General features: G+C 34.5%; 1 protein-coding gene across 6 annotated transcripts in view; it reads right to left on the reverse strand.

The window, feature by feature from the left end:
* The window catches only part of EHBP1 (EH domain binding protein 1), a 359207-nt gene that overhangs the window by 70765 nt on the left and 267550 nt on the right, over positions 1–20892 (reverse strand). For all 6 annotated transcript variants that reach the window (XM_054586913.1, XM_054586912.1, XM_054586910.1 and 3 more), the window contains one exon: positions 15284–15427. In XM_054586913.1, the coding sequence (XP_054442888.1) occupies positions 15284–15427 (144 nt within the window). The remainder of the gene's footprint in view (positions 1–15283; positions 15428–20892) is intronic.

A 20892-nucleotide genomic window follows, 5' to 3' on the forward strand; every position in this document is an offset into this window, starting at 1 on the left:
TATACATTTAAAGTGTCTTACTGGTCTGAAACGGATTATGTACATTAAATCTTCTGTCAATTGTGTTCGAGTAAAAAAAATAAGGAATATATTTTCATCTCAGTGCCCTGGATATAGATATTTCAGCTCATTTAGAGAATAAAAATTTCTAAATAAGAGAGAATGTCACTCTATATACTATTAAAATTTTTAAATTTCTTTTTATGATATTCTTTTGAAATTTCAAATGCAAAGTTAACCTACTTCTTCCTAGTAGTAGAACTGAAAATATGTGTAATTAGAAAAAACAAAAATGGTAACTTGATTCTTATAGGCTAGTCATTTATATAGAACACAGCCATTACTCATAAACACATAAGTATAATCTTATACACATTTTTGATGATACATATGTAGAATACATATAATTATGAAAACTATGGGAAAAATTCATGGATTACCAAAATGATGTTTAGTGTTTTTTACCAATTGGATAGTAACTGCTACTTTTATATTTGGAATAGATTCAGTGATCTTACCTAAAGCTGCTATGATTATCAGCATGACAGACTAGTCTCATTTAAATCTATATTTTCCAATTAACATCGAAAGTACAAGGTTGATGTCCCACCCTTTCATAGCAACAAAATACCTGTTAAAGGTTTAATTTGCAAAAGAGCAGCTTGCATTCTCTTGGTTCTTACCAAATAAGCCATTTGGATTTATTACCAAAGACCAATGAAAAATAGCACTATATCTTTTTTTGATTGCTGGTCTTTGCAGTTATAGGTTTGACCAAACTGAAATTCCCATATAGACAGTTTTCTTTAGAGGTTTAAAATATTCCTGCAAATCTTTGACGACAGATACTGAAACCCTCTAGGACTTGCTGCTAACTTGCACCTTAATCCTGCTAAGTAAGCACGGGCTCCTTTGTGAATTGATTGTAATGCGTCACTCACCAAGCTTGTAGATTACATAGCAGGCAAAAAAAATTCAGGTGTTTTATATCAGCATCGTAATTCATTTCTGATCTTTCTTTTAAAGAAGTTTCCAGATATCTGAAAACTATGTGCAAATCATATTCTTATTCTATATAATTTAAAGTTGGAAAAAACCTAAAAACAAACATTTATAAATTGATTAAGTGATTAGACTAATTAAATTGAAAAAACAGCCCAATTCTCTTTTCAGACTTTCTATTTATAAAACAGATTTCATTTTTTCTTAAAAACATCAAAGTAATAATTAAACTTATATGGCATCGTTCTTCTGATAGGTTCAGAATGCCTCACAAATATCCTAACAATACCAAGGGACTGTGGGTAGCAAGATTGCCATCCCTTATTCTTAAGAGTGAATTGATCCTAAACTTTAGCACATCAAATGCAAACATCTTTCAGCTACCTATGCAACTACATGAGCATTATTAAATATAATGGTGATTTATTACATGTATTTAAAAAAACAATTATATTCTAATGTAAAGTGATAAACAAATGAGTCTGAAATATACTACCTGTTAAACTCTATTTGTGCATTTTTTGGGAGAAAAGTGTTTGGGGGAATTGAGTAATGAAGAAAAAGAATAAAAAGGGACACACTACATTGAAAAAAGCCAATATATTTCTCTTAGAGTTTGTATTTATATTATATAATCAAGGAGGCTCCTTTGGATTATATAATGGCTAGACTGTTGAACCTGCCAAACTCCTGAGTTGTACTCTGAAAAAAATTATTTTAAGTATATGTGGAAAACAATCAACAAAATACCACATCTAAAATTTACATTAGTAAAACATAACATGAAAATCTTTATAGAACAATAGGAATAGGAAGCAAGAAATATAAAATAAATTCAGAGCAATGAAATGTCTCCTACAGAAAAATAATTTCAGGAAACACCTGAAACAGATTAAATGAACACCTACAGTCATAGAGATACTAACGAAATCACTAAACTATCTTCCCTAGAAAGATCTAAATACAGTAAATACTTGCAGCAAGATCTCATTAAAATGTGCAATAAGTCTTGACAAAAATTAAGAAAATAAAAAGGTTTATAGTATCTGTGTTTGTAAACTGCCTTTTAAGAGAAGTTATAGTTCAAATTTTTCCTGAGGATAACCTGAGTCTGTACATAAGGATCCACTGGGTAAAATTACTAAGAGTTGTTTTCAGGGTCTTAGAAACTGTCTTCCTAGCCTTTCAGCTTCAAGCTATCCTAATTTATACAAGAGGCAATTTTTGGTAGAGTGGTGTGGTTCAAGGTAGAATTGGGAGCTGAGGTCTCAAAATACAGGAAAAGTAGGTGTATTTAAGAATATGGTGTGCACACATACTAACAATACAGAAAGGTATCATAATGTAGGATTCAAAAATAGACAAGGATTACACGGAGCCTTAAATCCCAAAATGTTAAATGTCACCTCTGTAACTGACTAAAGAAAAGGTGATGGACACTAACTTCCTCTACTTAATGATAATTAATTCAGCTTTAAAGATCTTCAGAGAGACTTTATTTTTCTTGTTTACAAACCTTTACTACCAAGAAACTCCTTTTAGCAACCCAAAAATTTCATGTTTAAGCTCATTTAAAAAATGTTTACTTATTGACTATAGAGAGAGAGACAGACAGAAACATTGATTTGTTGCTCATTTATGCATTCATTGGTTGATTCTTGTATGTGCCTTGACAGGGGATTGAACCCTCAACCTTGGCATATCAGGACAATGCTCTAACCAACTTAGCTACCTGATCAGGGCTAAGTTCATTTTTTCAAGTTGACACTCAGAAGATATGAAAAATACCCTGTCACTGTTCCCTCCACTTATTCATTGAATGAACATTTACTTAGTATTTGGTGCTGTGGATACTTCTGGGTATTCAGCTCATAGTTGAGCAGGAGAAAGAGGTGTGGAAATAGATTATTATATGGGATAAATGTGATAGTTGAGATGTGTACAACATATGAGAAAAAGATATAGGAAGGAGAATTAACTTTACTGCTAGAAGCCATGACACAGGTGCTCACAGAAAAAGCCATAGTTAGTGGAAACTAACAAGAGAAGAGGGGCATTTCAGGGAAAGAAGACCATACATGACACAGGAACAAGAGTATGCCACCTTCTCTCTGCAAGCAACTTAGCAGAGTGGGACCATAGAGTGAAAAAATAAGAGAGATGAGAGATGACATTGGAAGGAGGGGAAATTGGATTTACAACAACCTTGCACGAGTCCACGGTGAGTAGTTGGAAAGTTAATTCTCTTGGGTAAGCAGGAGATGCCAAAAAGATTTTGAGCTTTCATATACTCAAATTAGTACTTAAACCATTTCCTAGTTTTCTTTCCTTTATATTTTATAAGCCTATCTTTCCTTATAAGCAGATTTTGTTTTCAATCCTTTAACACTTCTTCAAATCTTCTGTAAGTTCTCACTCTCTCTCAGCCCAGAACCAGGTACAGAAGTCTCAATGAAAGGTAATTTATATTGAGTACATAGACATATTCCCACGCACTACCTACAACACAAATGAGTAAAAAGCTCTCTTCATTCTTCTTGGTATTCATCAGGTCCTAAATCAGCGGTCTCTAGCAGTAAGCACTTCAGTTAACTCTTGTCTCATTTATTCAAGGCTTGAGGTCACTGCGGGGTACCAACTTTTTGAGCTCATTGTAATTCTCAAACTAAGAACACAAAAAAGCAGTGGGTAGCAACAGGTATAATTCTCCCCACCAGTCACTCCACTCTCTACCATAGCACACCTTATGAAGGAAGGGCAAGAGAATTTACAATAAATTTAAAAATAAAAGCATGGTAACTTAAGGAACATGTTAAAGAACATAAGCAAGTGAAAACAGAAGCGATCAGTTCACTAAATTAAGTGCCAGCTCTTTTTTTTTTTTTTTTTTGAGTTAGACCTGCTTTTTATTTCCCAGAAGTCTTTTGATCTCTCCAGAGTGAAAGAGATTCTGACACTGAAGTGGGGGTGGCATTAGTCATGGTTCCCTTACCCCCTTCACTGTGGACACCTATTAATTTGAATGTCACACGGGAAGAAAAAAAAATGTTTTGTCTCCATTTTAAAAATGGAAAAACAGAGTTAAAGAAATTAAGTAATTTCCAGTTTTAGTATCATGTAACCCTCATTCAGCTGCTCCAGAGATCCCCTTTTTCTTTTGTCAGTCCAGGTAGTCATACTACTTTTCAAAAATATAGACAGTACTGGTAAATAATCCCAACCTATATGTATGAGAGAGCTATCTAGAAATGATAAAGAAAATGATCAAATTAAGAAAACTACTGTATTCTTGAGAAAGATATCAACCTAATATCAAGTTACATACTAAAATAAAAATCTGAAAAGCAATAAGGTCTAACTTCTGTATTTGCGAAACTAGACTTACCTGACATTTTACATTCTCCTTAAATCATTTCAACATTTGACATAAGCCACACAAAGTATCAAGTGTCAAAACTATAGCAACAGTCCTAGAACATATTAGTTCATGAAACATGTTCTTCACAATGTATCTATGTAGGGCTTGACCTATCTAAACAATAAGCAATAGTAGAATGTTCAAGAAAGAGCTTTTAAATTGAGCTTAAACTGTAACTAAGAAGAGGTTACAACAGTATCTCGTATACCACCTGCTCTCCTTACAGTGTGACTCTGACACTCCTCCCTTTGAGTGATGCAGTCCATGTCTCTGCTCCTTAAGCCTGGGTGGAGCTTTGTGTCTCTTTGGACCAACAGCAGGACAAAAGTGATGCTGCAGACTTTTAAAGCTTGATCATAAGAAAGCAATGCATATTCACCTTACCTTTTTGGGATTACTTGCTTTTAAATCCAGCCACCATGCTCTGAGGAAGCCCAAGTGGAGAGACCATATGGAAAAGTCACATGTAGGTCTCCCAACTAGCAGTCCAACAGAGGTCCTGGTTGAAAACTAGCCCCAGATATTGTGGAACAGAAATAAACCATTCCTAGTATCCTATCCTAATGCCTAACTTATTGAATCCATGACCATAATAAAATGGTTGTTTTATGCTAATAAGGTTTGCAGGGTTTTTTGTTTTTCTTCTTTTTCTTTTTTGTTTTTTAATGTGGCAAAAGACAACCTGAAAGAGGAAGGGCAGGCAGAACATCTTTGGGACTGTTTAAAGCATATAAGCAATACAGTACAACTTTGGGTAAGTGGAAAACAAATCCACAAAGAGACCAACCTGACATGTAGCTAGCTAGCTCTCTCGGGGCAGGGGGGGTGGACCTGTAACAACCAATACAATTGTAACTAACCCAAGTCACATAACTGGCAGTGAAAGGAGCCATGAGATACTTTGTGAGATACCATGACACTATTCATCAATTTCAAACAGCCATCGACAATTTTATGCCTTAATGTGAACAGGACTGGTATTTAATCTGCCATTTATTTCACATCTAGGCACAAACTAATATCAATTAAAAAAGGAGAGTTTTTCTCCTTAAGACACACACACCCTTAAGAGATACTCAAAGAAAACACTAGTTTAAATGGTCAAATTTGCTTGGGTACATTAAAAAAAGATCTAGTAAACATATCTTTTTTTGGTTATCAAAAATTTCCCTAGTAATATATTTAACATGTCGTATTTTCAAAACAGAAGGAAGAAAGAGGGGAAAATCTTTTAATAAGCCATTTGTTACACTATCTCTTATGGATTAATATTGTTAATATTTTCATGATTTTTCTTCCTGTCCTGTTCAATGCATATGTGAAAACACAGAATCTATTATTTCAAAATGGAATTCATATGCCAGATATTATATCTTCCATTTTGTACAAAATGACATTGTATTTTCCTGTCTTTTCAATATTCTTTCAAAACATTATCGAGTAATGTTAATGGCTACATAACAAGTATATATGTTTGTTTCTTAAAAAATTTTATTTATTTTTAGAAAGGGGGGAAGAGAGGCAGAAAGAGAGGGAGAGAAACATTAATGTTAGAGACAAAACATTCATCAGGTGTCTCTTGTATGCATCTCGAACGGAGACCAAACCCACAACCCAGGCATGTGCCCTGACCAGGAATCAAACCAGCAACTTTTAGCTTCATGGGATGAAGCCCAACCACCTGAGCCACACCAGTCAGGGCCAAGTATATATATTTGCTATAATTTATTTGATCATTCCCCTATTTGTAGCAACTATTTTTTAATTTTTGCTATTACAAATAATATAATGAAAACCTGAATATTGATCTTTGTTAGTAAAATTATTAGGTAAAAGAAAACAAGCATTTCTTTTTAAATTTGTTTTAAAGATTTTATTTAATTACTTTTAGAGAGAGGGGAAGGGAGGCAGTGAAACATCAATGAGTGAGAGATATATTGATCAGTTGCCTCTCAGATGCCTCCTACTGGGGACCCAGCCCAAAAACTAGGCATGTGCCCTGACTGGGAATCAAACTGGTGACCTTTCAGTGCACAGGCTGGCGCTCAATCCACTAAGCCATACCAACCAGTGCAAAATGAGTATTTCTTGATTAATTCTAGTTGCTTTCTTGAGAGGTGTGGCAAGTTACATGTAATCAGCAGTGTAAAAGAGTGTCTAACTCAACGAAACATCACCAGCATCACGTTTCTTAAAATCTAAGATATATATTTAGATACAGTAAGATGTCACAGACATAAAATAAAAAAGTTTTAGCAATAAACTTCTGATATTGCATTCACACTAAATACTTTAGCTAAAACTTTAAGTTTTATTTGATCAATAAAAACTGAAAGTAAAATTACAAATGCCTTGAACAGATGACCAATAAAATATTTTTTAAAAGCCTGAAGTAGTAAATAAATTAAATGAAAGAATATATTCCCTTAGAAGTCATGATACTTGAATTCTTCTTTTTAAGTATACTTTATAGATTATGCTATTATGGTTGCCCCATTTCTTTTCCCCTTTATCCCCCTCTACCCAATACCCCCATTCCCTCCAGCGTTCCCCCGCTAAGTTCATGTCCATGGGTTGTAGATTTAAGTTCTTTGGCTTCTCCATTTCCTATACTATTCTTAACCTCCACCTACCTACCAATTATGCTTCTTATTCCCTGTACCTATTCCCCCATTCTCTCCCCTCACCCTCTGCACTGATAACCCTCCATGTGATTCTATTCTTGTTCTAGTTGTTTGCTTAGCTTTTTTTTTTAAGTTCAGTTGTTGATAGTTGTGTTTGTTGTCATTTTACTCTTCATAATTTTAATCTTTTCCTCAATAAGTCCCTGTAACATTTCATATAATAAGGGTTTGGTGATGATGAACTCCTTTAGCCTTACCTTATCTGGGGAGAACATTATCTGTCCTTTCATTCTAAATGATAGCTTTGCTGGATAGAGTAATCTTGGATGTAGGTCGTGTTTCATGACTTTGAATACTTCTTTCCAGCCCTTTCTTGCCTGCAAGGTTTCTTTTGAGAAATCAGCTTATAGTCTTATGGGAAATCCCCTGTAGGTAATGATCATCTTTTCTCTTGCTGTTTTTAAGATTCTCTCCTTATCTTTAAATCTTGGGTAACTTAATTATGATGTGTCTTGGTATGTTCCTGTTTGGGTCCAATTTGAGTAGGACTCTTTGAGCTTTCTGGACTTGTATGTCTACTTCCTTCGCCAGATTAGGGAAGTTCTCCTTCATTATTTTTTCAAGTAAGTTTTCAATTTCTTGCCCTTCCTCTTCTCCTTCTGGCACCCCTATGATTCAGATGTTGGAATGTTTAAAGTTGCCCCAGAGGTTCCTAAACTTCTCATTTTTGGGGAATTCTTGTTTCTTCATTCTGTTCTGGTTGAGTGTTTATTTCTTCCTTTTGTTCCAAGTTGTTGATGTGAGTTCTGGTTTCCTCCCCTTCACTGTTGGTTCCTTGTATATTTTTCTTTATTTCACTTTGAATAGCTTTCATTTCTTTATTTATTTTGCATCCATACTCAATCATTTCTCTGAGCATCCTGATTATCAGTGTTTTGAACTCTGCACCTAACAGGTTTGCTATCATCTCATTGTTTAGTTCTTTTTCTGGAGTTCTGATCTGTTCTTCCATTTGGGCCATATTTCTTTATCTCAGCACACCTGTTATGTTGTAAAGGGCAGAGCCTTAGATATTCGTCACCAGGGTGGGGCAACCCACTTCGCTGTGCTCTAACACTGTATGTGGGGGAGAGCTCAGAGAGGGAACAATACCGCTTGCTTGGCACTCAGCCTGCTTTAGGCCACTTCCCCCATTTTCTACAAGTGAAATGCACTATTCAAGGTGCAGTCCTGGTGCTGATTCCTGGGTGGCTGGGCTTGAGTGCGTCGTAGGACTCTGTGGGCCCCTCCAGCAGACTCTCCTGTGAGATTGGCAGTTTCTCCCACCACTGCAATCCCCACAGGTTTTTACAACCATTGATTTTGAGGTTTTATTTTCCCATGCTGGAATCCTGGGTTGCATGGTCTGTCTCATTCCCCAGTTGTTCCTGCAGGTTTATCCACATGCCACTGTGGGACTGCTGGGTCCACCAGTCATCATTTCTCCCACCTGGTCCATCAGCTGCTGCCCTGCTACATGTCCTCTCCTGCCCTGGGCTGTCCATCTCTGCCCCTCCTACCGGTCTGGATAAATGTTTCTTCTTTAATTCCTTGGTTGTTGGACTTCCATACCGTTCGACTTTCTGGCAGTTCTGGTTGTTTTTCATTTTTAAATTGGTGGTTGTCCTTCTTCTGGTTGTGTGAGGAAGCGAAGCTTATCTACCTATGCCCTCTAACTTGGCCAGAAGTTTAGGATACTTAAATTCTAAACCTAGTTTGCCATTGTATGCAACACTAGTAAATTTAAACACTCTTTCCTAACTCATTTTCTTAATCTCTACAGTGAAAAAACAATATCCTACTTCACAAGGACATCAGAAAAATAAATAAGAAGAAAATATAGCACAATGCTCTTAAAATATAATCCCTGAAGTCAAATTGTTTACGTTTAATTCTTGGCTCTATTATTAGATGTGTGACTATGGGAATTCATTAATATGTGTGTCAGTTTTCTCAACTGTAAAACAGGGATGATAATACTTAACTAATACAAATGTTGCAGAAATTGAGTGAGAAAATCCATGTGAAAGCACTTGAATCCTGACTGACAGATAGTTAGTGCTCAATAAACTAGATGATAATTATTGGTGTATATAAATTTTGTAGAGGCAAAGTAATTTTTAAAAATCTACTTGGCAGACAGGTCATTTCAATTTCGGGTATTCTGAATTTTAAATCAACAGCTATAAAATATAAAGATGTAAGTTTTCTTTATTTTTAGAGTCTGACAAAATTATGAAACAAAATTTATTGCAAATAAATATAATATAAACGAAATAACTTCCTTTTTAGAAAGAATATTCTTTCTGTGGCCTTTCATTTATCTGAATCCTTCTCATCCATCAAATCTTAGTTTAAATGCTCCTTTCTCAAATTATCCTTTTCTGCAGTTGTTTATTTATTTATTTGTCTCTTCCCACCAGAACATGAACTACACCAGGGAAGTCTTCTCTGTTATTGTGAATATACTCAGTTCAGACACTCAATTAATATATGGCAAATGTCTGAATCAACAAATTAATGATGTAACTGATGTAACAGAGGAGGCACTGAAAAAGTTGGCAAAAAGTGTACAAAATTTCTTCTTTAAAAAATGGCCTGCTAGATGAATGTTTTGCAAATGTTTCATCATGACCCAGAGTTAAAAATACATTTTATATCAAGTTCTGCTAAGCACTCATACGTAATAAAATTAAAGTGCTTCACACAAAAATACTGTGATTACTACATGTGGTGAACTCTGATATTTTCTATTCCAATGTAATATATTCATTTTTATTAAAAATATAATTATTGTTCCTCACTAGCAGATTTTATATCATGTTATTTGTAACGACTTGAAGACTGAAAAGCTATGCTTGAGGTCAGAGGTTATTAAGCTGGTATCTGAGAAGTATTTTTAAAAGTAAGCATGAGAAGAAAGACATAAAACTGTCTTTGCTCATAGATGACATGATCATCTACGTAGAAATTGAAAAGAATAATTAAAAAATGCTCCTGGAACTAATAAGCAACTATAGTAATGTTGTAGGATACAAGGTGATTACACAAGATAATGCATTGCCATATACCAGCTATGAACAATTGGAATTTTATATTAAAAATGTAATACCATTAACACTAGGACCCCCCCAATTAAATGCTTAGGTATAAATCTAACAAAATATGTACAAAATCTATATGAAGAATACTATAAAACCCTGGAAATGAAATCCAGAAAGAACTAAACAAATGGAGAGATATTCCATGTAATGGATAGAAAGACTCAATACTGTAAAGATGTGAGTTTTTCCCAATTTGATCTATAGATTCAATGCAATTTCAATGAAAATCCCAACAAGTTATTTAGTGAGTAACAACAACTGATTCTAAAGTTTTCATGGAGAGGCAAAAGACCCAGAATAGCAAACAAAGTACTGAAAGAGAAGAGTAGATTTGGAAGACTGACACTATCTTAATTCAAAACTTACTGTAAAGCTATAGTAATCAAGACAGTCTGGTATTGGCAAGAGAACAAACAAATAGATCATTGGAACACACTAGAAAGCCCAGAAATAAATCCTCACAAATACAGTCCACTGACCTTTTACAAAGCAGCAAAAGCAACACAATAGAGCAAAGACAGTTTTCAACAACTGGTGCTGAAAAACAGGCATCCACATGCAACAATATAAATCTAGATACAGATTTTATACCCATCACAAAATTTTATCAAAATGGATGGTTGACCTAAATGTAAAACAAAAAACTATATAATTCCTAGAAGATAACACAGGAGAAAACCTAGATCATTTTGGATATAATGATGCCTTTTTAGATACAACATGAAAGGCATGATCCATGAAAGACAGGGGAAAAGCTGGGTTTCAATAAAATTAAAAACCTTTGCTCTGCAAAGACAATGAGGAGAGAAAGAGAAGACAAGGCACAGACAGGGAGAAAATATTGGCAAGAGACATGTCTGACTAAAAAGGAACTGTTATCGAAAATATACAATGAACTGTTTAAAACTCAACAATAAGAAAATAAACAAGCTATCCTTAGTCCATTGTATGCACTTGCTTCTGCTGTCAAGTACTAATTGACTATAAAGGTGTGAGTATAAAGGTATTTATGGGCTTTCTATTCAGTTCCATTGATCTATGTGTCTGTTTTTATGCCAGTACCATGCTGTTTTGATTGTTATTGCCTTATAATATAGTTTGATATTAGGTAGTGTGATTCCTCCAACTTTGTTTTTCTTTCTCAAGATAGCTGCTGTTATTTGGGGCCTTTTGTGGTTCCATTTAAATTCTTTAAATACTTGCTCTAGTTCTGTGAATTATGTCATTAGAATCTTGACAGGAATTGCATTCAATCTAGAGATTGCTTTGGGTAGTATGGACATTTTAACGTTAATTCTTCGTATCCATGAACATGGTATGTACTTCCACATATTTGTATCTTCTTCAATTTCTTTCTTCAGTGTCATATAATTTTCTGAGTACAGGTCTTTTACATCCTTGGTGAGATTTACTCCTAGGTATTTTATTCTTTTTGAAGCAATTTTGAATGGGATTGTTTTCTTAATTTCCCTTTCTGCTAGTTTATTATTGGTATATTAAATACAAATGATTTGGGGTATTAATTTTGTATCCTGCTACTTTACTGAACTCATTTATCAGTTCAAGTAGTTTCTTAGTGGAATCCTTAGGGGCCTCATTAGGAAAACTGGACAGACGTATGCAGAAAAATGAAACTATACCACCTCCTTATGCCACGCACAGGAATACATTTAAAATGGACTACAGACTTAAATGTTAGAGCATAAGAAACCATAGAAATCTAGAAGAAAACATAGGCAGCAAAATCTCGGACATTGCTCATAATATTTTTTCTGATCTATCTCCTCGGACAAGGGGGACAAAAGAAAAAATAAACAAATGGGACTACATCAAACCAAAAAGCTTTTGCACAGCGAAGGAAACCATCAACAAAATAAAAAGACAACCAACCAAATGGGAGAACATATCCGTCAATACATCTGATAAGGGGTTACTATCCAAAATTTACAAAGTACTTACAGAACTCAACACCAAAAAAACCCCAAACAACCCAATTTAAAAGTGGGCAGAGGACCTGAACAGACACTTCTCAAAGACGACATACAGATGGCCAGTAGACATATGAAAGGCTGCTCAACGTCACTAACCATCAGAAAATGGAAGTTAAAACGACAATGAGATACTGTCTCACATCTGTCAGAATGGCTATCATCAATCCATCAACAAACAACAAGTGCTGGCGAGGATGTGGAGAAAGGGGAACCCTTTTGCCCTGTTGGTCGGAATGCAGATTGGTGCAGCCACTGCGGAAAGCAGTATGGAGATACCTCAAAAATTGAGAGCATATCTGCCTTATGACCCAATGATTCCACTTCTGGGATTTATCCTAAGAAACCTGAAACACAAACACTAATTTGAAAGAACACAGGCACCCATATGTTCATTGCAGCATTATTTACAATGGCCAAGATATGGAAGCAGCCCAAGCGTCCATCAATCGATGAGTGGATGAAACAGCTATGGGACATTTACACAATGGAATTCTACTCAGCCTTAAAAAAGAAAGAAATTTTACTCTTTGCAACACTATGGATGGACCTGGAGAACATTATGCTAAGTGAAATAAGCCAGTCAGAGATAGACACCATATGAAATACCATATGATTTCACTCATATGTAGAATCTAGTGGTCAAATTGAACTAACATGCAAAACAGTCAGACTCATAGATGGGGAAGAGAAGACAGCTAGTTGAGTGGGGAGGATGTTAGATGATGGAGGGACTGAGCAAAAAGGAAAAAGGACTCATGGACATGGACAACAGTGTAGTGATAAATGGTATGGAAAAAATACAATAAAAAAACCTCACATTGGTGTAAAGGTCACTTTTTTGGAAGAGATGACCATAATAGACACCTCTTCCAAATTTACAGATTGCCAATAAGCATATTAAAAGGTGCTCCACAAATGTCAGCAGGGAAATCAAAATAGTAGGACACCACTATACATCTATTAGAATGACCAAAAACCAGAACACTGGCAACACCAAATGCTGACAAGGATGTAGAGCAAAAGTACTTTCATTCATTTTTGGTGGGAATGCAAAATGGTATAGTCATTTTGGAAGACAGTTTAATGATTTCTTGAAAAGGAAACATACTCTATCATATGATCCAGCAATTGTGCTACTTGGTGTTTCCCAAAGTTGCTGAAAATTTATGTATACACAAAACCTGCATACGGATGCTTACAGGAGCTTTATTTATAATTGTCAAAATTTGAAAGCAAGCAAAATGTTTTTCAGTAGGTGAATGGATAAACAAACCACGGTACATAGAGACAATGAAATATTGGGTTGGCCAAAAAGTCTGTTTAGTATTTTCTGTAAAATAAATGACACTTTTTTCATTTTCACCAACTTTATTGATTTGGATATTCTGAATATGTCGATTATCTCCCTCATGGCGGAACACTGATTGTACTCAATTAATGTCTCAGTTTAATCACTATCAACTTCAACTGGTCTAGCTGATCGTGGAGCATCATCCAGTGAGAAACCTTCAGCATGAAACTTCACAAACTTTTTGACATGTTCAATCAGTCACAGCACCTTCTCCATACATTGCACAAATCTACTTTTGCATTTCAGTTGCATTTTTAATTTTCTTGAACTAATAAAGCATAATATGCTAAATACATGCATATTTTCTACCATCTTCAATATTAAAATGGCTACACAGAAATTCACCAACTTTGTTTTTTTTAAATGCATGCTGATATGACAGTTGTCACAATACCATCTAACAAAACTATTTCAAATGAAGTTAAAAACAACTAAGTGCTCCTAGAGTCATCTTACCAAAAAAACCCAAACTTGTTGGCCAATCCAATATTATTCAGTACTAAAAAGAAATGAGCTATCAAGCCATGAAAAGATGTGGAGGAACTTCAAGTACATATTAGTTAGTGTAAGAGGCTAAGAAAAGGCTACATATCTGTAACATTCTACAGAAGGCAAAATCATAGAAATAGTAAAATCATCAGTTTGGCAAGGGTGGAGTAAGGGGGAGAAGGATGAATATGTGGAACACAGAGGATTTTTAGAGTAATGAAAATACTCTGTATGATGCTGCAATGATAGATACATATCATTATACATTTTTCCAAACTCATAAAATGTAAAACACCAAGAGTGAACCATAATGTAAACTACAGACTCTGGGTGATTATAATGTGTTACTGTAGGTTTATAAGTTGTAAAAAATGTGTCATTGTGGTAGAAGATGTTGTTAATGAGGAGGCTATACATATGTATGTATAGGGCTTTATGGGAAATCTCTGTACCTTCCCCTCCATTCTGCTGTGAACCTAAAACTGCTCTAAAAATATCTTTGTTAAAAAAAAAGATCATGCGGTTTTATGTATACATGAGTTTGCTGGTAGGGCAGGGTTGTCATAGTTTTCAGTTTCATGAAGAAATTCATGGCCCACTAAATCGCAGGGCTTCTATTACTGTATGTTCATTACACAAAAATATGTATAAAAATGTAGTTTAACAGGGATGGCAGTACACTACAGGAAAGAGCACTGAGTTTGAAGTCTAATGAGGCTGAGGTTCAAATCCTGGATTCATTATTTTTACTAACTATGCAACCTTGTTTAGATTACCTTACCTATCAGCCTTTGTAGTGGTTTGTTGTTTTTTTTTAATCTAGGAAGTAGTCTGAAAATGTCTTCATGGGGTTAAGTAAAATAAAAAATTATGTAAAATACCCATTATAGAACCTAAAATATTTGGTAGGTATTCAATAATTGATAAACATCATTATTATATTCTAGTATTTCCAACAAAATTAAGTTCCATGGACAAAATACAATCTTAAATAAAGTAGAACTGAATTGCAATATATAAATTAACAAAAAAGATTATTCATGTGTGTAGAGATTATATTCTGGAATATTACTTTTCCTCATAGTTAACACTGCTGTGTAGAAATAATCACCACATGCTCTTCCAAGTAGGTTCAATAAATGTAGCAAGTACCCACAATATACAAAGTATATGGAAATATCACTTAGCAAAAATGTAAATAAATTAATACCCTCGTCCCCAAAATTACAATGAACTTATGGTTTTTTTAAGCCAATGATTCTCACATCACTTAGCTGTCGGTTGCAGAGTGCTGTGGTTGCGTTGGTATTCAGCTTATTCCCTGCCTTTAAAGCTGCATCTCTTCTTGCTTGCTCAAGCAGAACTCTTGCTCTTTCTTTAAGTTCTTCTTGCCGAGATAACATTCGTTGCTTAAAAGCAAAGATACAGAATTAGAAGCCTCAAAAAAAGAAAAAAAAAAGAGCATGTAATCTAAATTTGTAAAATAATAAATGTTATATGATCTGTGAGAATAATAGTTTGGTTGAATCATAGATATCATTCATGGTCAAGGAAGAGGTAATAAACAGTAAATCTATTTATTTGGTATAACACAAAACATCATTATAAATTTATTTTGTATATCATTTTTCGTCTCTGTGATCTTTATATTAATATTTTAATATAATGATTTTAAAACTCTTTCTGTAATCTTAATCAAGGAATGATTTTTCTTAAAGTGTACAATTCAGTGGTTTTCAGTGTATTCACAAGGTTGTGAACTATCAACACTATCTAACTCCAGAACATTTTTGTCACCCAAGGTTTTAAGATGCTTAAACAAAAATTCTTAATGTAATAGATAGACTTGAAATGTGTAAGTGATAATGATAAATTTTTAGCTCATGTTTTAAGAAATAACAGACTAAAACTGGTCGTTGCATTTAAACTGGTTACAAATCAACACCTTCTCAAAAACAGAGAGAATTAATTAAATGAACATTGAATTTGTTGTCAAAACATCAGGTTGTTAATCCTTCTTCTAATAATAAGCAATGTAACACTGAACAGGTCACTTATAAATTTTACTGTATTCCATTACATGATATTTAAGAACTCTGGAGTCAAATATTATTTCCATCACTTAATTCTGGGTAAGTTACTCAATCTGCCTGTCTCAGTTTCCTCATTTATAAAATAAGAATACAAACAGACCAACTCTCATACACATGCTATGTAGATTAAGTGAACTAGAATAATGTACTGGGCATTGGATAAATGTTAACTATTGTTACATTTTTAAAAATGAATTTCCTCATCTTGAAAGGAGGGGAGATCATCTTTAAAATACCACTAGCTCTATAATTTGCCATTATTCAGAAAAGATCATCTTTAAGATACCTATAGCTCAAAATTGTGATTCTGCAGGACTTCAGGGATTTTGACCAGCTACGTAGAAATAGTGAAAAACTCCTTTGGTGTTTAAAGCACATAAACACAACTTTTATCTGATTATAAATGAAATTCATATTAATTAGAGAAAGTTTAGAGACTATATACAAGTAAAAAGAAGAAAAATAAAACTAATTGGAGGCTCCCTGATCTCAAACTATACTACAAAGCTATAGTAATCAGAATATGCTACTGGCATAAAAACAAATACGTACATCAATGGAACAGAATAGAGAGCCCAGAAATAAACCTATCCATATATGGTCAATGGATTTATGACAAAGAAGGCAAGAAATACAATGGGGAAAGGATAGTCTCTTCAATAAATGTTTTTGGAAAAACTGTGCAGCCACATGCAAAACAATGAAACTAGACTACCATCTTATACCATACAGAAAAATTAACTCAAAATGATTAAAGTCTTGGATGTAAAACCTGAAATCATAAAACTCCTAAAGATAAAAAAAGGTGGTAAGTGCCTTGAAATTAGTTTTGGTGATTATTATTAATGTATTTATTTAACATTAAAAGCAAAGGCAAAGCAAAAATAAACAAGTAGGACTATTTCAAACTAAAAAGCCTCTGCACAGCAAAACATAACATTAACAAAATGAAAAGGCAACCTACTGAATGAGAGAAAATATTTGCCAGTCATATATCTGATAAGGGGTTAATATCCAAAATATATAATACTCATTACTACTCAGTATCAAAAAACAATCCAATTAAAAATAGGCAAGAGATCTGAATAGACATTTGTGAAAAGAAGATATACAGATGGCCAAAAGTACAGAAGAAGATGCTCAACATCACTAGGTATCTGGGAAATGCAAATCAGAACCACAATGACATATCACCTCACATCTCTTGGAACGGCTACTATGAAAAACAAAATAAATTACTGTTGGTGAGGATGTGGAGGAAAGGGAACCCTCAGTTTACAGTTGGTGGGAACGTAAATTGGTATAGCCACTATAAAAAAACAGTAAGAAGGATACTCAAAAAATTTAAGTGAAAATAGAAAAATCATTTCATCCAGCAATTCTACTGCTGGTTATTTATCTGAAGAAAGCAAACACACTAACTTGAAAATTTATACTTGACTCTCAGTATCAGTGAGGAATTGGTTCCAGGATCCCTATGGCTGCCAAAATTGATGACTGATCAAGCCCTTAATATAAAATAGCATAGTGTTTGCATATAACCTATGTGTCGCCTTTCCTATACCTTACATGACCTCTAGGTTACTGATGATACCTAATACAATGCAAATCTCTACCTAAATAGTTGTTACACTGTATTGTTTAACTACTTGCAGGGAAAAAGGACATGGAAAAATCTCTGTATATGTTCAGTACAGATACAACCACTGTAGGCTTAACCACAGGGTACACACCAGCAACAATGCCATATTTTTTTTCCGAATATTTTTGACAGGTGGTTGGTTAAAAGTCTGGATGTAGAACCTGCTGATATGAAGGACTGACTACATTTGCACCCTCACGTTCACTGCATTTTCTCACATCCTTAACTATTTGTTGAAGACATGATTTAAAATAGTCTACACAGCATTCTATTAATATAAATATATAATCTTTTATTTAACTTGTTTTATTACATATTTAGGTAGTTTATTTCTTACTATCATAAACAACGTTTTTATCAACACCTTTACATATAAATTATTTTTGGTTAATATTTTCTTTCTTTTCTTCTCTTTATTATATTTTCCATTACCATTTAGTCTACTTATACCCTCTCCATCCAGCAAATCACCACACTGTTGTCGGTGTCCATGAGTCCTTTTTCCTTTTTGCTCAGTCCCTCCATCATCTAACATCCTCCCCACTCAACTAGCTGTCTTCTCTTCCCCATCTATGAGTCTGACTGTTTTGCATGTTAGTTCAATTTGACCACTAGATTCTACATGAGTGAAATCATATGGTATTTCATATGGTGTCTAACTCTGACTGGCTTATTTCACTTAGCATAATGTTCTCCAGATCCATCCATAGTGTTGCAAAGAGTAAAATTTCTTTCTTTTTTAAGGCTGAGTAGAATTCCATTGTGTAAATGTCCCATAGCTGTTTCATCCACTCATCGATTGATGGACGCTTGGGCTGCTTCCATATCTTGGCCATTGTAAATAATGCTGCAATGAACATATGGGTGCCTGTGTTCTTTCAAATTAGTGTTTGTGTTTCAGGTTTCTTAGGATAAATCCCAGAAGTGGAATCATTGGGTCATAAGGCAGATATGCTCTCAATTTTTGAGGTATCTCCATACTGCTTTCCGCAGTGGCTGCACCAATCTGCATTCCGACCAACAGGGCAAAAGGGTTCCCCTTTCTCCACATCCTCGCCAGCACTTGTTGTTTGTTGATGGATTGATGATAGCCATTCTGACAGATGTGAGACAGTATCTCATTGTCGTTTTAACTTCCATTTTCTGATGGTTAGTGACGTTGAGCAGCCTTTCATATGTCTACTGGCCATCTGTATGTCGTCTTTGAGAAGTGTCTGTTCAGGTCCTCTGCCCACTTTTAAATTGGGTTGTTTGGGGTTTTTTTGGTGTTGAGTTCTGTAAGTACTTTGTAAATTTTGGATAGTAACCCCTTATCAGATGTATTGACGGATATGTTCTCCCATTTGGTTGGTTGTCTTTTTATTTTGTTGATGGTTTCCTTCGCTGTGCAAAAGCTTTTTGGTTTGATGTAGTCCCATTTGTTTATTTTTTCTTTTGTCCCCCTTGTCCGAGGAGATAGATCAGAAAAAATATTATGAGCAATGTCCGAGATTTTGCTGCCTATGTTTTCTTCTAGATTTCTATGGTTTCTTATGCTCTAACATTTAAGTCTGTAATCCATTTTAAATGTATTCCTGTGCGTGGCATAAGGAGGTGGTATAGTTTCATTTTTCTGCATACGTCTCTCCAATTTTCCCAACACCATTTACTGAATAAACTATCATTAGCCCATTGTATATCCTTTCCTTCTCTGTTGAATATTAACTGAATATAAAGGTGTGGGGTTATTTCTGGGCTCTCTATTCTGTTTCATTTATCTATGTGTCTGTTTTTATGCCAGTAGCAGGCTGTTTTGATTACTATAGCCTTGTAATATAGTTTGATATTAGGTACTGTGATTCCTCCAGTTTTGTTGTTCTTTCTCAGGATGGCTGTTGCAATGCAGGGCCTTTTGTGGTTCCATATTAATTTTTGAAATATTTGTTCTACTTCTGTGAGATACACCATGGGAATCTTGATAGGAATGGCGTTGACTCTGGAGATTGCTTTCGGTTGTATGGACATTTTAATGATGTTAATTCTTCCTATCTATGAACATGGTATATGCTTCCACTTAGTTGCATCTTCTTCAATTTCTTTCTTCAGTGTCTTATAATTTTCCAAGTACAGGTCTTTTACATCCTTGTTTAGATTTATTGGTAGGTATTTTATTCTTCTTGAAGCAACTGTGAATGGGATTGTTTTCTTAATTTCCCTTTCTGTTAGTTCATTATTGGCATATAAAAATGCAACTGATTTCTGATTATTAATTTTGTATCCTGCTACTTTGCTGAATGTATCAGTTCTAGTAGTTTCTTGGTGAAATCTTTGGGGTTCTCTATGTACAGCATCATATCTGCAAATGAAGACAGTTTTGCTTCTTCCTTTCCAATTTGGATGCCTTTTATTTCCTTTTTCTTGTCTGATTGCTGTTGCTAGGACTTCTAGTACTATGTTGAATGAGAGGTGAATGCAGACATTTCTGTCTTGTTCACAGTCTTTAAGGGAACACTTGTAGGTTTTGCCCATTGAGTATCGTGCTGGCAGTGGATTTGTCATACATGGCCTTTATTGTGTTTAGGTTTGTTCACTCTATTCTCACTTTGCAGAGAATTTTTAACATAAATTGGTGCTGGATTTTAAAAACAGATTTTTCTGCACTGTTGATATAATCATGTGGTTTTTATCCTTCATTTTGTTTATATGATGAATCACATTATTGATTTGTGAATGTTGTCACCCTTGAATTCCCAGGAAAAAATCCCACTTTCTTGTGGTGTATGATCTTTTTGATGCATTGCTGCATTTGGTATGCTAATATTTTGTTGAGGCTTTTAGCATTTATGTTTATCAGTGATATTGGCCTATAATGTTTTTTCTTTGTAGTGTCTTTATCTGGTTTTGGAATTAGGATAATGCTGGCCTTGAAAAATGAGTTTGGGAGCCTTTCCTCCTCTTCAATTTTATGAAATGGTTTGAGAAGGAGAGGTGTTAGTTCTTCTAGGAATGTTTGGTAAATTCACTATTTAAGCCATCTATTCCAGGGCTTTTGTTTGTTGGGAGTTTTCTGACTACTGTTTCAATTTCATTAGTTGTAATCTGTCTATTCAGATTCTGATTCTTCCTGATTCATTTTTGGAAGATTGTATGTTTCTAGAAA

Source organism: Pteronotus mesoamericanus, unplaced genomic scaffold (assembly GCF_021234165.1).
Source record: "Pteronotus mesoamericanus isolate MK-2021 breed Mesoamerican mustached bat unplaced genomic scaffold, CSHL_Meso_final contig_98, whole genome shotgun sequence".
Classification (NCBI taxonomy): Eukaryota; Metazoa; Chordata; class Mammalia; order Chiroptera; family Mormoopidae; genus Pteronotus; species Pteronotus mesoamericanus.